This window comes from Hirundo rustica, chromosome 4 (genome assembly GCF_015227805.2).
Source record: "Hirundo rustica isolate bHirRus1 chromosome 4, bHirRus1.pri.v3, whole genome shotgun sequence".
In the NCBI taxonomy this organism is placed as follows: domain Eukaryota; kingdom Metazoa; phylum Chordata; class Aves; order Passeriformes; family Hirundinidae; genus Hirundo; species Hirundo rustica.
In genome coordinates this window covers 55,350,831-55,364,142 of record NC_053453.1, presented here as the reverse complement: position 1 = coordinate 55,364,142, position 13,312 = coordinate 55,350,831, and the positions used below count along the sequence as shown (strand labels likewise).

At 43.2% G+C, this 13,312-nt stretch overlaps 1 protein-coding gene across 5 annotated transcripts in view; it reads right to left on the bottom strand.

The window, feature by feature from the left end:
• The window catches only part of LARGE1 (LARGE xylosyl- and glucuronyltransferase 1), a 285,588-nt gene that overhangs the window by 105,422 nt on the left and 166,854 nt on the right, over positions 1–13,312 (bottom strand). For all 5 annotated transcript variants that reach the window (XM_040061698.1, XM_040061697.1, XM_040061699.1 and 2 more), the window contains one exon: positions 4,235–4,406. In XM_040061698.1, coding sequence (XP_039917632.1) covers positions 4,235–4,406 — 172 coding nt within the window. The remainder of the gene's footprint in view (positions 1–4,234; positions 4,407–13,312) is intronic.

The following is a 13,312-nucleotide window of genomic DNA, read 5'->3' as shown; positions in this document are numbered from 1 at the left end:
CTTCCAAGCATGGTGTCTGAGAAAAAGGGAATCTGAGCTACTGGTCTCCCTTTATCAGTGTTTTTGTTGGGAAGAAAAGTCTTCCCAGGCATGGAAAGAATCACATACTCTAGGACCTTCTCTCAACATGTGGTTGCAGTTTGGGAAAGGCTGTGCTGACTGCTTCATCAGTTATCTTGCAGCAATCTGCAGGCAGAAGCTTTTGCCTTTCCTGCACTGATGTGACAAATTCTTTAATTTTCTCAAAAGCATCCAGGTGTAGGCAGGTTTATAATGGTGGCTTCCAGCCAGTAACTGGTTGTTAGAATATTTCTAGAAGGAGACCCAGTGGGTCTAAAGCTGCCCTCCTAACTGGGGTTGGGTGTAATAATAGGTTCCTTTAGAGACTAGCATTTCCCTTCATAGGAGTTTTATTATTATTCTGTTTATGTAATATGTCAACAAACATTCTAGATTACCCCCAAGAAATCTTCATGAACTTACCTGGGACTTATGAGAAAGAAAAAAGGAAGAGATTAAAACATTCGTTTAGTAAAATACCCTTTGGAGGAATATTTGGGGCTCATGACATGAGACAATCTTTCAATCTTTTGTAACGCGGGCAGGAGAAATAAAAAGACACTTAGGAAAAATTGAAAAGCACCACAGAATTTAGGCCAAACTTTTATAAAACAGTAAAAGTATCAGTATCTCTCCAAATTACTTGTCCTTCCTTCCATTTCCACTGAATCATAGAACAGTACAATCATTTAGGTTGAAAAAGATCTTTATGTCCTGCCATCGAAGTTAACACTACCAAGTCCACCACTAAACCCTGTCCCTATGTGCCACATCTACACAGCTTTTAAATGCAGTCAGGGATGACAACTCCACAGCTTCCTGGGCAGTCTATTCCAATGCTTGTCAACCCTTTCTATGAAGAAATTTTCTGCTGCCTTTCTTGCTTTTCTGCTGTTGGGACACTCTCCATCACCTCAACGTCCTTCTTGCAGTGAGGGGCCCAGAAATGAACATGGGACTTGAGGAGTGACCTCACCCATGCTGAGAACAGGGGGACAATCCCTGCCCTGGTCCTGCTGGCCACACTATTGCTGATCCAGGCCAGGATGCCACTGGCCTTCTTGGCCACCTGGGCACACGCTGGTTCATGTTCAGCTGCTATTGACCAGCATGCACAGATCCTTTCTCACTGGGCAGTTTTCCAACCATTCTGCTCCAAATCTGTAGCACTGCATAGGGTTGTTGTGACCCAAGTGCAGGACCTGGCACTTTGCCTTGTTGAAACTCACAGGACCAGCCTTGGCCCCTTGATTCAGCCTGTCCAGATCCTTCCTGGCCAGAGCTTTCCTGCCCTCCAAAAGATCAACATTCCCACTCAACTTGGTATTGACCGAGCATGCACCTGGATCCCCTCATCCAGATCATTGATAAAGATATTAAATCAGACTGGCCCCAATACTGAGCCCCGGGAGACACCAGTAGCCAAATGTATTTAGCTCCATTCACCACCACTCTCTGGGCCTGGCCATCCATCCAGTTTTTTTATCTAGAGAACATGTCTAAGCCATGGGAAGCCAGTTTCTCTGAGAATGCTGAGGGAAACCATGTCATAGGCTTTACTAAAGTTTAGCTAGGCAACATCCACAGGCTTTCCCTCATCCACTGAGAGTAACCTTTGGCACAAAAGGAGATCAGGTGGGTCAAGTAGGACCTGCCTTTCACAAATTCATGCTGACAGGGGCTGATCCCCTGGTTGTCCTGCACATGCTGCATGACAGCACTCAAGTGACCTGTTCTGTGACCTTCCCGGGCCCCAAGGTCAGGCTGACAGGCCTGTAATTCCTTGGATGCTCCTTCAGGCTCTTCCTGTAAATAGGCATTACATCTATTGATCTCCAGTCCACTGGGACCTCCCTGGTTAGCCAGATCTGCTGACATATTCAGCCAGACACTGCCCCTGGCTAGCTCCCTCACCAGCTGGGTCAGGAAATTATCTTCCACACACTCCAGGAACTTCCTGTACTGTTTCCCCTACCCCATGTTGTATTTCCAGCAGACCTCTGCTAAGTTCAACTTGTCTCTCTGGTAAGTTCAAGCCCACCACAAGGACAAATCTTCCCAGCTGCTTATAGAATATTTCTTCTGCCTCCTCATCCCAGCTGAATGGCCTACAATAGACTCTTACCGTGGTATTTGTTTTGTTGTCTTTCCCTCTTATTCTTACCCTTAAACACTCAACTCTGATGTCACCATCGTGGAGGTCATCTTTGCTAACGGAACTGCAGCCTATGACACAGGCTGGACAACAAGCCTGTGCTTGGACACTTCCTCTCTCCTCTGCAGCATTTAGGATCCAAAATCCCCTCCCACCCCAGCTCAACGCCTGGTGCTATGGCATTGTTTCATCTATTCTTTCTGTGTGCATGACTGCCTGGGAGATGAGCAGATGTAGACACTGACCAATTTATTGTCAGGATTAAAAAACTGTGGAGAAGCAGGTGGTCAGACGGAATTAAAAAGACACATGGGACAACTTACAAAATCATGCATTTGGGAGTTGTGCTATGTATGTTACGAGGGCAGCAGCACAGGAATTCTGTCTAAGGCAGAGATTTTCACAGCTCTAATCAGATGAGCATTCCTGCCTAGCTCTATGGAGACTGATTTAGACACATTTTACTTACATCAACTTTTCTTCTCCATATTTCCATATTTTCTGCCTGCATTTTCTTTCAGTCTTACATCTGCCCCTGCTCCATGTTCCTCTTTATTAAAAGCAGTCTTTCTTTATGCTTGGTTTTATTCCCGCAGTAAAAGAGCAAGGGATCTTCACTGAAGTTATGACAGAAATGATAAACAAGGAGACAATTCCCTTCATTGTCTCAAATCAGATTTTGCTCTTTTACCATGCAGTCCCCTCTGCCCAAGTTCGGTTTATCCACATTTCTTTTCCTGCTATGACATGCTATTATACCACATTCAGTCAAATACTGCTATTAATGGGACAGCTGCACACACTGAGATGGTACAATAGCACAGCATTATTTCCTATGCATATGTTTATGTTACTTATGGTTGTCAAGGTATATGTTTATATGAAACTCAAAGTTCAGTGGAGGGAAAGGCTTAGTGAAGAGGTCTGAATAATATCTGAAGAGAGGAAAGATTTTCTATTCCTTAATGAAGAAAGCTTGTGAATAATTAAATTAAGCAAAAAGATGACTGCTACTGGCTTGCTGAAAAGACATCAGTGTATTCATAGTGAATGGAAACAAATACACGAAAAAGCAAGCACTAGAACCCAGTCCTTGACATAAAGCTGAAGATAATAGGTCCTGCCCTGGAGCTGGGTACTGGGAAAAGCACCCCTTGTGGATTTCACCAGGGGATAAGTACAGTAAATGTGCTCTTTCCTGGCTCCCTCCTCATGGAGCAGTGCATTTTGGCTTCGCTAAATAAATACTCCCATTTGCTTAGGCTGACTTTGCTTGAGACGATTTTGAGAGAGCTGATGAAACACATCAAGGCTACACTTTAGCAGGGCTGTAAACCTTTAAACCAGGATGCTGGAATGCCTCTACAATTATTAGCACTGCAATGCATACGCTGAGGGCAAGAGGAGAACAATAGGGTATGTCTCTGACTCTGAACAGCTGGCAACATTGGAACCTGGGAGAATTAAATGGTTTTAGCGGTGTGCTAGCCAGAAAGTGCTCTGCTTTGTGACAGGGTAGTGGGCAACTTTTTCGTAATCATCTCCTTTCTATTCACATGTGTAATTCTGCTCCCTTCATTTTCCTCCCTGGTTCAAGAATGATCCCAACTTCATTCATTCTCAGTGGTTACATGGAACATTTATACTGAAAGTAATATTTAAGTTTTATTAATTAAAAAAAAAAAATTAAACCCAAGTTCTTCCAAGAGGCATTGAACGGTACATAACTACAGCATGCTCATAATTCTTTATCATCTACTGCATTGTCAGGCTCTCACCTGCCCCAAATAGTCAGACCAATAAAACAAACTACATAGATAATCAGTGTTGTCAATTATTCTATACAGAACATCACTGAAAAAAGAGCTCACACAGAGAACAATTATATTCAAACACCAAAAATGGAAAGAGCGAAAACATTTAACAAACCTCAGCTAGCCCCTTCATGCCCACTGTATTGCTTGCCCCATCATTCTCCTTCCCCCCCCAACTAAGGACAGTAAAAAATCATTAAAATACCTTTGAACTTGTGAAAGACGGCCCATAGCTCAGCAATGTCAGTGGCAAATGTAATGTCTGTGTCGAGGACAATGACTCGCTCAAGATTGGAAGGTAGAGTCTTAGTCAGAACCAACTTCATCAGCCCGTAAATCCCAGAGTAGTGCTTGTTGGGGATCCAAGACACTTCAGACTTGACAGGAAACAGGAAGAAAAAATAATCTTCATTAGAAAGAGAAATTTTTCCTGACACTAGTTTCTTGTCATAGTAGAAGGTGGAAAGTCATCTAAAAGCCTGTTTTTAAATATACTTCAGAAGCTCTGAAATACCCAAAAGTTTCTAAAAGACTGGGGGAAAAAAAGAGTTTTTTGAGGCAACCTCTTCACATAATATAAATAAAATTAGTTGAGCCTTTCTGGTCTGGTAGAATTCATTCTGAGACATTCACATGTTCTGATAAAACTAAAATACATTTTTACTCTAAAACTTCAGTGTATTGTACTTTCACTTTCAACCAAAAGAAGTTGTCATTCTCAAAATTTCTTCTGATGCAGAACAGGCATATTTTCCTTCTATTTTTTAATAGATTTGGTAGTCAGAATTTCAAAAGACCCTTTAAATAATGGGACAGAAAATTGCAAAAAAATTGTTTCTTAAAAACTCAAATTTTCCTTAAGCCTTACATCTTTAACGTAAAACTACTGAGGTCTCACAGACATGCTCAAAAGTAGAGAAAGTGACAGAAAATTGCCAGCCACTTTTTTTGTTTTTATGTATTGAATGGGCAAACTTAAACATTTTCATTTCTTCAGTAAGAGCTAAAAAACCACATCTGTACAGCTTCTAAAATAAAAGTTGGGAGACTAAATTCCATAATGCATTGTACATTGGCACTAGGATGTTCCATGAGCTGTGTTTAGTTTCCCTTCTGTGAGACTCAGGTTCTCAAATATCAAAAGTTTAAGCTTAAAGTGGGATATTAGAAGCCTTTGAGAAGTTCCTATTTCCCTGTCTGAAACGCTTGTTTGTTTTAAGGTGCATGCTACAATTTCCACACTTTAAGTTTTCTCTCGGGTCATGCTCTCAATAACTTCAATTAGAATTCTGTCTACAAAACACTTGAGTGAGACAGATTTCAGAATTTGTCCTGACGTTACATTTTGGAAAAAATAGGCAGAAATTCAGCATATTCATAACACTGAGGAGATTTATTCTGTTGTTTAACTAGCTTGTATCTATTCACTGCCATTGTACATTTTATTATATGAAACAACACTTGCCCAAAAAGCCCCCAAACATTTCCTCCAAAATCCTTAGAGAAAGCCTGTAAGAGAATGAGTTCCTACATTTGGAAGTTGGAAGCCCGATTGAAGAAAGGCTAATAATAGATGCTTAGGACACATTTCTTTTTGAATATAAAGTAACAAGGCCGCTGATGATGTAAGCTGACCTCCTCTATTCCCTTTAAAATGGCACACAATTTTTCTCTGTATTGTCAGGATTCCTGTACCAGGGCAGAGCACTCTCCCACTACAAAGTTCATTAAAAAGACAGAGGGAAGTAGAGCAAACCTTTAAGGAGAAGGGTAAGAATTTCAGGTGAAAGGCAGGAAAATCAGATTCTCATAAAATAAAAACAGAAAACGCAAACAAAGTGTGAAGTTTTGGTTGGTTTATCGAAAACTCAATGCTTCCCAGAAATGTCTAATGTGTGTAACAGAGATGATTCCAAATTCACACCCTCACAACTCTTCTTATTTGTGGTCCCTGGTTTCCCACATGGTGGCTTTAGGAAAGGACCATCACATTGTGGTCTATCTACTTTGCTTCTGCAAACCATATTGTTCTGAATCTGCCACTTGATATCCTTGTACTAGATCAGTCATACCTGACATGTTGAAAGTTTAAGACACTTTACAGACTTGAGCTTGCTTTTATTAGCTGAAGTATTTCTCCAGAAAAACACACAGTGTGCTTATAAAAATAAAGCCTAAAAAGGTAGGGGTTCATATGTTGCATGAATAGCCTGACACAAGCAGGGAAGGTAAAAGGTGGCTGGAAAAGTAAATCACCTTCAAAGCGCAGTTATTTTCTCTGCTGTCAGGATTCCCAATTTCTAACCCCACTGCCATGTATCACTACAGGGAAGAAACCCTTGTCTGGCAGCTCCTACTGATCTGGCACACAAAAGCCAAAAGCCTGCCATCTTGAAGCCTAATGTCTGAAGGCATCACTTCTAAAAATGAAAGGGGCAGCCCCCATTCCAAATGGTCCATCACAGCTGGCTAGCATGTGTTGGATTTGAGGATATGTTGAAGCCTGGACTCTCAATCAGATAATTTATCCAGAGTTTCCTCTCCTGTGATGCAGTTGGCTAAGACACAAACAGAGATCCTAAACAGTCCCCAGCAAAATTTTTTTCATGGCTTTGCTATTCAAGAATAATGTAACACTTCCAAATTCATGGTAAGGAAAACTCCATACGCTGCGCAAGAGCACCGTGAAGGCTCACTCTCTGGGTACTACATAGTCTTAGGAGAAGAAATACACAGGCACAGTGTTGGAATAAGCGCTCACACCTTGTCCTAGTTTTGGCCAGGACCTGGAGGTTATTTTGTATCACTTCAAATCATCACTAGGGGCAGGGGGAAGAAGGGATTCTCCATCTTCTGGGAAGAAGGGTATGTCCTCTGGTTGAAAAACCATTTTTCTAAATATTGTCTTAATACTTTCTGTAAGTTTTAATACAGTTTTGTCTTTAGGATAGATAAAATGGCCCATATATGGCATGTTTGCAAATCATCTGCTAACAAGCTAGATCACAGTTGCCTTCAGGGAACAAATATTCCTAGAAGATACATCAGTAACATTAAAAAATAGAGTTAGTAAAAGAGAGTGAAACAAAACAGTGTGACATACTTTGCCATTTGTATAATTTCCAGTGCAGCAGAAATAGCACACCTTGGACCTCTAGCTCTCAAGATCTCAAGATTTTTGTTCTTAAGAGAAAAGAAAAGCATTTAGCTGGTGCAGATATCGATTCCTTTAAGTGAAATAGCATCTACTCACTAAAGCTCTTTCACCAGAACCACCTTTATTCTTTTCGTAACTGAAAACACACTAAATATCTAAATGATTTGAATCTAAAAATCACAGGCCCATGAGTCTGCATGCAGCACGTAACTGATCATCTGGTAAATGCCAGAGAGATGGGAGCAACAGTCTCCAGGTATACTTCACCAGCATGTTGTCTTCCCTAATCATGCTGAATCTCTGGGAAAAGCTGACTAAATCACAGTTGCTGTACTGTGCTGGTTTTGCATTGATTGACATTCGGTGAGAGAGAAGCCGCACACGTAAGTGATTTTTTTTAAGAAAAACTATTAACAGCATCCTCCCTACTTGACAAAAACAATCAGTGGCTACTTTTGAATACTGACACATTGTTAAACCACGAGGTAAACACTCTGACACCTCTGTGAACACACACTAAAAATCGAACAAACCTCAGGAAAATTTTTCTTTCTAGACTAGGAAGAGGTAAGCCGGGCCGGTTCCCTCCTTGCTGTCGGGCCAGGCCGGGCGGGCCCTGCCAAGGGGCCAGGCCCCTTCCCGGGAAGCTCACTGGGCCCTGTCCTGGGCTGGAGCTGGGCTGCAGCGGCCGTCAGGCAGTGGGGAGGGCAAAAGGCCCCATCCTGGCTGGATTGGGTCCCAGCAGCTGTTACCATCCTGCCGCCAGGCTGGTCACTCCCCGCCCCAGCGCAGCCCCCGTGGCCAGGCAGGGCAGGGCCCGGCCCCAGCGGCTGTCGGGCAGAGGAAGGGGGGGACCCAGCCACACAGCATATGGATACTGAGATCCTAGACATTCCCTCCGACCCCCCAGCACACCTTCCAAGGAATCCTCCACTGTGACCAGCTCCAGCCACCGCTACCGAGTCATCTTGCTGAGGGGGTGTCCCAGTGCCGCCAGAGATCATGCAGCTGAGACCAGGGGTGGCTCTGCTGCTGTGGAGTGGCCCTGCAGCTGAAATTGACTGCAGCCAGGGCCCCATAGATCCTGGTACAGCCCCAGCGTGGCCTGAATCTGTGACTGCTTCAGTCACCGCCTGGCAGAAACCATCTGCAGAGACCCTCTTCAGGCCTTCAGTGAGATATTAACTCTTCCCTTGCACAGATGAAACTTGCAAAACATTAAATCTTGTCCGAGTGAGAAAAAAGGACAGCGTGAAGACACATAAAGAGACAACATGAAGACCTCAAAGTCATTGAGGGAGGAGTCAAGTCCCAGATGGGAGGACAAAGAAGAGATGCCTAGTCTTAGGCTGAAATTCTTTTGTAAGGCCATGGTGATGGACTGTGAAATACCAGAATATCCCTTTAATTCACGTGGAAGACATGTATGGGAACACAATGAGTGTTCAAACTGCAGGTATGAGCAAAGGTATTTGTGCTGAATTAAGTAAATGTTGAAGTAGCTATGATCTCATGAGAAGCTTGAACAGAGAGAGAGAGAGAGATGAGATGAAGACCTGCCCCTCCTCTTCCCTTCAGGGAGAGAACACGACCTCTGTTTCCAGAGCTAAAAATGTTCTCAGAGAGAGATGAAGAGAACCTTTGCTTTTGAACAGCTCATCCTTAAAATGGTACCCTATGAGTTTTACATGGCCCTGTGCAGCTGTGGGAAGGGTGCATGAAATGGGAGGGACTTCATGAATGCAGATTCCTGGACGGCTGCTGTTTGTGAGAACTGAAGCCATGAGAGAACTGTTTCCTTGTGGAGAAGTCTCCATGACATAGCAAAAGAGAGTCCTCTCCCTGAAATAATGGATGAGAGACTATTTTAGAGGTGGTCAACTGACCAAAGTCCCAAGTTTTACCTCTGTATGTTGTGAGTGGGAAGGTTGGGGGGGAGGAGAAGTGTTTTGAAGGTTTTATTCTGACAATTATTATTTTTTTTCCTCTTCCTCTAGATTTGTTAATGAAGTCTTCTTTATAGCATTTAAGTTATCAGCCTGCTTTGCTCTTCTCCTAATCCTGTCTCACAGTAGAAAAGAAGTAAATAACTCTGGTGGGCACTCAACCCACCACAGTAATTGGCACATGGGCCAGGAAATGAAAAATTGGTGAACCAAAACCACTACACTAAATTGGTGCTTCTGCCCAGATTCAACCTGAAACCGCCACATGTACACTGCCTGACTCAGCTTTCTCACAGTTGCTACCACTGTGTAAATGCTCATTACAGTTAGCTGAAGTGTCGTCTCTAACAGAGGAGCCTGATACAAACACAAAGCTTAAAATCAAGTTACCATGTTTCCTTGACTGAGTGTTGGGGATTAGGTTTGCTCCTTTTGGCCTTCAAGAATTTTTCCCCATAAATTGCTAAGAGACAAACTGCTGGTGCTTAGATGGTGCTTGACCAACACAAAAGACGTCGGGAGGGGGGAAGATCACATGAGTTTTTGGGGGAAGAAAAAAGGACAGGGCTGAGGGAGCTGGGGGTTCTGTTTTGCTCTGGGCATTGGAGAGGATGGTCAGGCTGTTTTGGGTTTTTTTTGCTGTGGGAGAAGTCCACAGTCCACAGAAAGTCCGGTCCTGGGAAATATACCATCATCATCTGCTTGTGTGCCCAGGAATTCAGAACTCCTCTGCCTGCCTTGCAGGAGCAGGGCCAGCCCTGCCTGGGAGTCACAGCTTCTTCAGCACTGCTCTTTGTGCTACGCTGTAGCCCTGTACCCCCCTGCCTGCCGGGACACCACCCTGCCTGCTGGGACATCCTGCTGTTCCAGCCACCAGCCCTGGAGTTTCCACCATTCCAGCTTGGTGCTCTCGGAATTCCAAGAGATCAGACTGTCCCAGGCTTTGTGAAACAAAGCCCCTTGAGGTTCCTGGTTCTGTTTATTATTAATGCTGTAGTTGTTGTTGTTGTTGTTTGTTTGCCTCATTATATTTACTAGTAAAGAACTGTTATTCCTTTCCCCATACCTCTGCCTGAAAAAGTCCCTTTAATTTTCTAAATTATAATAACTTGGAGGGAGGGGATTGGAATTCCCCCTTCCTAGAGAGGCTCCGCCCCTCCCTAGCAGATGTCTCTCTTTTAAACCAAGACACTGAGACAGGGGAAAATGGTTGCTTGTTCTCTGCGAATGAATTGCATAGTGACTACATTCCTAAGTATTCAGGTATTTTTATTCTTAAAAACATCTGAGTCTGGTTGCCCACACATTACGATCACAACTCTTGTATCAAATCATCACAAATATATCCAGACAGACTTCAACTCATACTGTACTTCTTTAGGGAACTACGTGATTTTTTTAATATGCTCTTTTTCTGCACAAATAGATGATAGGGAAACTTGCCCAGGCTTCCCAGATGAATGTTGACTGTTCCACGAGAGGCTCTTTGAAAGGGATGGAGGCTTGGACTTGTAGACTTAGCATAAAACAAGTCTGGAAAACAGTACCAGCATGAACAGAATGCGAGTGACCAACATAGAAGGACAAAAAACTTAGGAATGCTTCTATTGTGTCAGATTAATTGTCCACTGAGCTCAGCAGCTGGCATAATATAATGGATGGTGGCAGGTGCCTACTGAAGAATATAAACCCAGGGGAATTCTACACCAATACTGCCTCCATATAGATTCCCAACCTGCAGCATGCTGCACCAAATTTTGCAGCTACTGGTGGTATTTTTGTTGATTAATAACTTTTGGTGGATTTTCATCTGTGAATTAGGTCAAATTAGGATACAGTTTCATACTTGGTAAAAGTCCAATTCATATTCTATTATTATTATGTTTCTATTTAAACCTCATGCTCTTCAAGGTTATCAGTCTTGCATACCAAGATACTTTGTTCACAAATATGACTTTGCTGCACTCATCCTTCTCTTTTCCACATTACTAAAATCATGATAAACAGAGCAGAAAGATGAAGCACAAGAAAAGAGATCATGTATTTGCTGTCTTACCTTAGTGCTTGTTTACATATACACAGAGTGAAGCATCAAAAAAGTAGCAAGCACAAAAGCAGAGGAAAGCTAAACTGAGGCTATATGGGACAGTAGGACTGTACCTTTTTCTCTCATTGTTTACATCTTCTCTGAAGCACTGGAGGATAACAGTCTAACAGCCGGATGTGCTACATGCTTCTTAGATTGGAAGGTGATATATAATAGTACCATTAAAAAAAGCTCTCAAAAGCTTTAGCTAGCAACTGCATAAACTTAAGACTGCATTTCCTTTCCATAAAAAAAGGTTTCCCATTTCTAAATGCATTTCCCCTGTTAACGACTTCTGATTACCTCCCTGCCAGAAGAAAATTCTATCCTGATGAACGGGCTGTACTCCATACAGTATCACAAAATCACAGTATGAGCTTGGAAGGGACCTGTGGGAGTCATTTGGTCCAACCTCCCCCCGGTAAAGCACGGCCACACAGAGCCAGTGGCATGGGACCATGTCCAGATGGCTTCTGACTATGTCCAAGGATGGGGACTCCACAATGGGCACCCAAAGCCAGTGCTTGGTTATCCTCACAGTAAAAGAATGTTTCCTGATGTTCAGAGGGCTCCTCCTGTATTTCAGTTTGTGCCCCCTGCCCCTTGTTCTGCCACTGGGCACCTCTGTAAAGAGCCTGGCTCTGTCTTTTTCATACCCACCCTCCAAGTATTTATGTACAATGAATGGTAAGATCCCCCTCTAAGCCTTCTCTTCTCTGGTCCAGCTCTCTCATGTGAGGCAGCTCAATCCCTTCATCACCTTAGTGGCCCTTGGCTGGATTCTCCATTATTTTCATGTCTCTCTTGTACTGAGATGCCCAGAACTCAGCCTGCCTCACCAGTCTGAGCAGAGGGGAAGGGTCACATCCCTTGATCTGCTGTCAGTGTTTTGTCTCATGCAGTCATTGTTGCAAGGGCAAATTCTTGGCTCATGTTCAACCTGGTGTCCACCAGGATCCCCAGATCCTCTTCTGCCAAGCTGATTTCTAGTTGGGCAGCCCTCAGCATGTCCTGGTACATGGGGTAGTTTCCACGTGCAAGACATTGCACTTCTTGTTGAACTTCATGAGGTTCCTGTCAAGACCCCCTTCTCTATTAAATAGTATTTTTTTTTCCATTTACCTAATGAAATTCCTCACTGTCCCACAGAATATACAGCACCACAGAATCCTCTGAGCTACAAAAACTGCTCCTTTTTCACTGCGGTAAGATGGAATTTTGGCTGATAGTGTTTTCCCTGGCAGCATGTCCTTAAACACTTTACTGTGGAAAAATACAACCTTCAATACTGTATTGATTTTGACACTAAATTCACTGCATCTTCCTACGTATGCCTGGGGGGGAAAAAAATTCAATCAAAATAATCCAGAGCTATGACACAGTATCCCCTACCCCAGTCCAAATTAAAGACACCCTTGCTTCTCGGCTGACTCCACAAAAGCACCGCGAAGGCCAGTGCCTTGCAGGAGCCTGTAGGTCAGGTTGGCTGGGGTGATGTATCAGGCTGAGAATCAGCAGCCCTGGAGGCATTAAGGTGCCACTTGCATGCCTCCTCCCCCACCTCAGTGGTGGGCTCATAAATGGGATCAAACAGAACCCAATTCCATCACCATTCAGACTCAATGGCTGCAGAGTCCCTGTGCTGGGGAAACAGCCAGCAACAAATAGAAGAACTAAGAAAACAGAAAAGGCAGAGGAAAGTAGAGAATATATTCCATAGATTTCGCCTCCCCAGAGCCTTCAAGCCAGGTTTTACCATAAAAAATACCTAGCATCTAGAATAGACTGATTAAAATAAAGAGAAATGTGAATCAGGTTTTGTTATAAATTTCTCAATGGAAACATGGATATCCAGAAGTATTCGGCATCTACTTGCTCTTAACCACTTCAACACAGGCACAATCTTCCTCGAAAACTGCATCAGTCAGATGATAAACTAACTTTGAAATCTTAAAAAAAGGCAAACAGAGCAAAACTTCCAGGCCACAGCAAAGTCACAGAGCATTTTAAATCTGCACAAGTTGTAGCTGAATTGTATTTGGCACTGATCTGAAAACCAGTGCAATCTACATGGTGAAAGAACTTCCAGCGGGA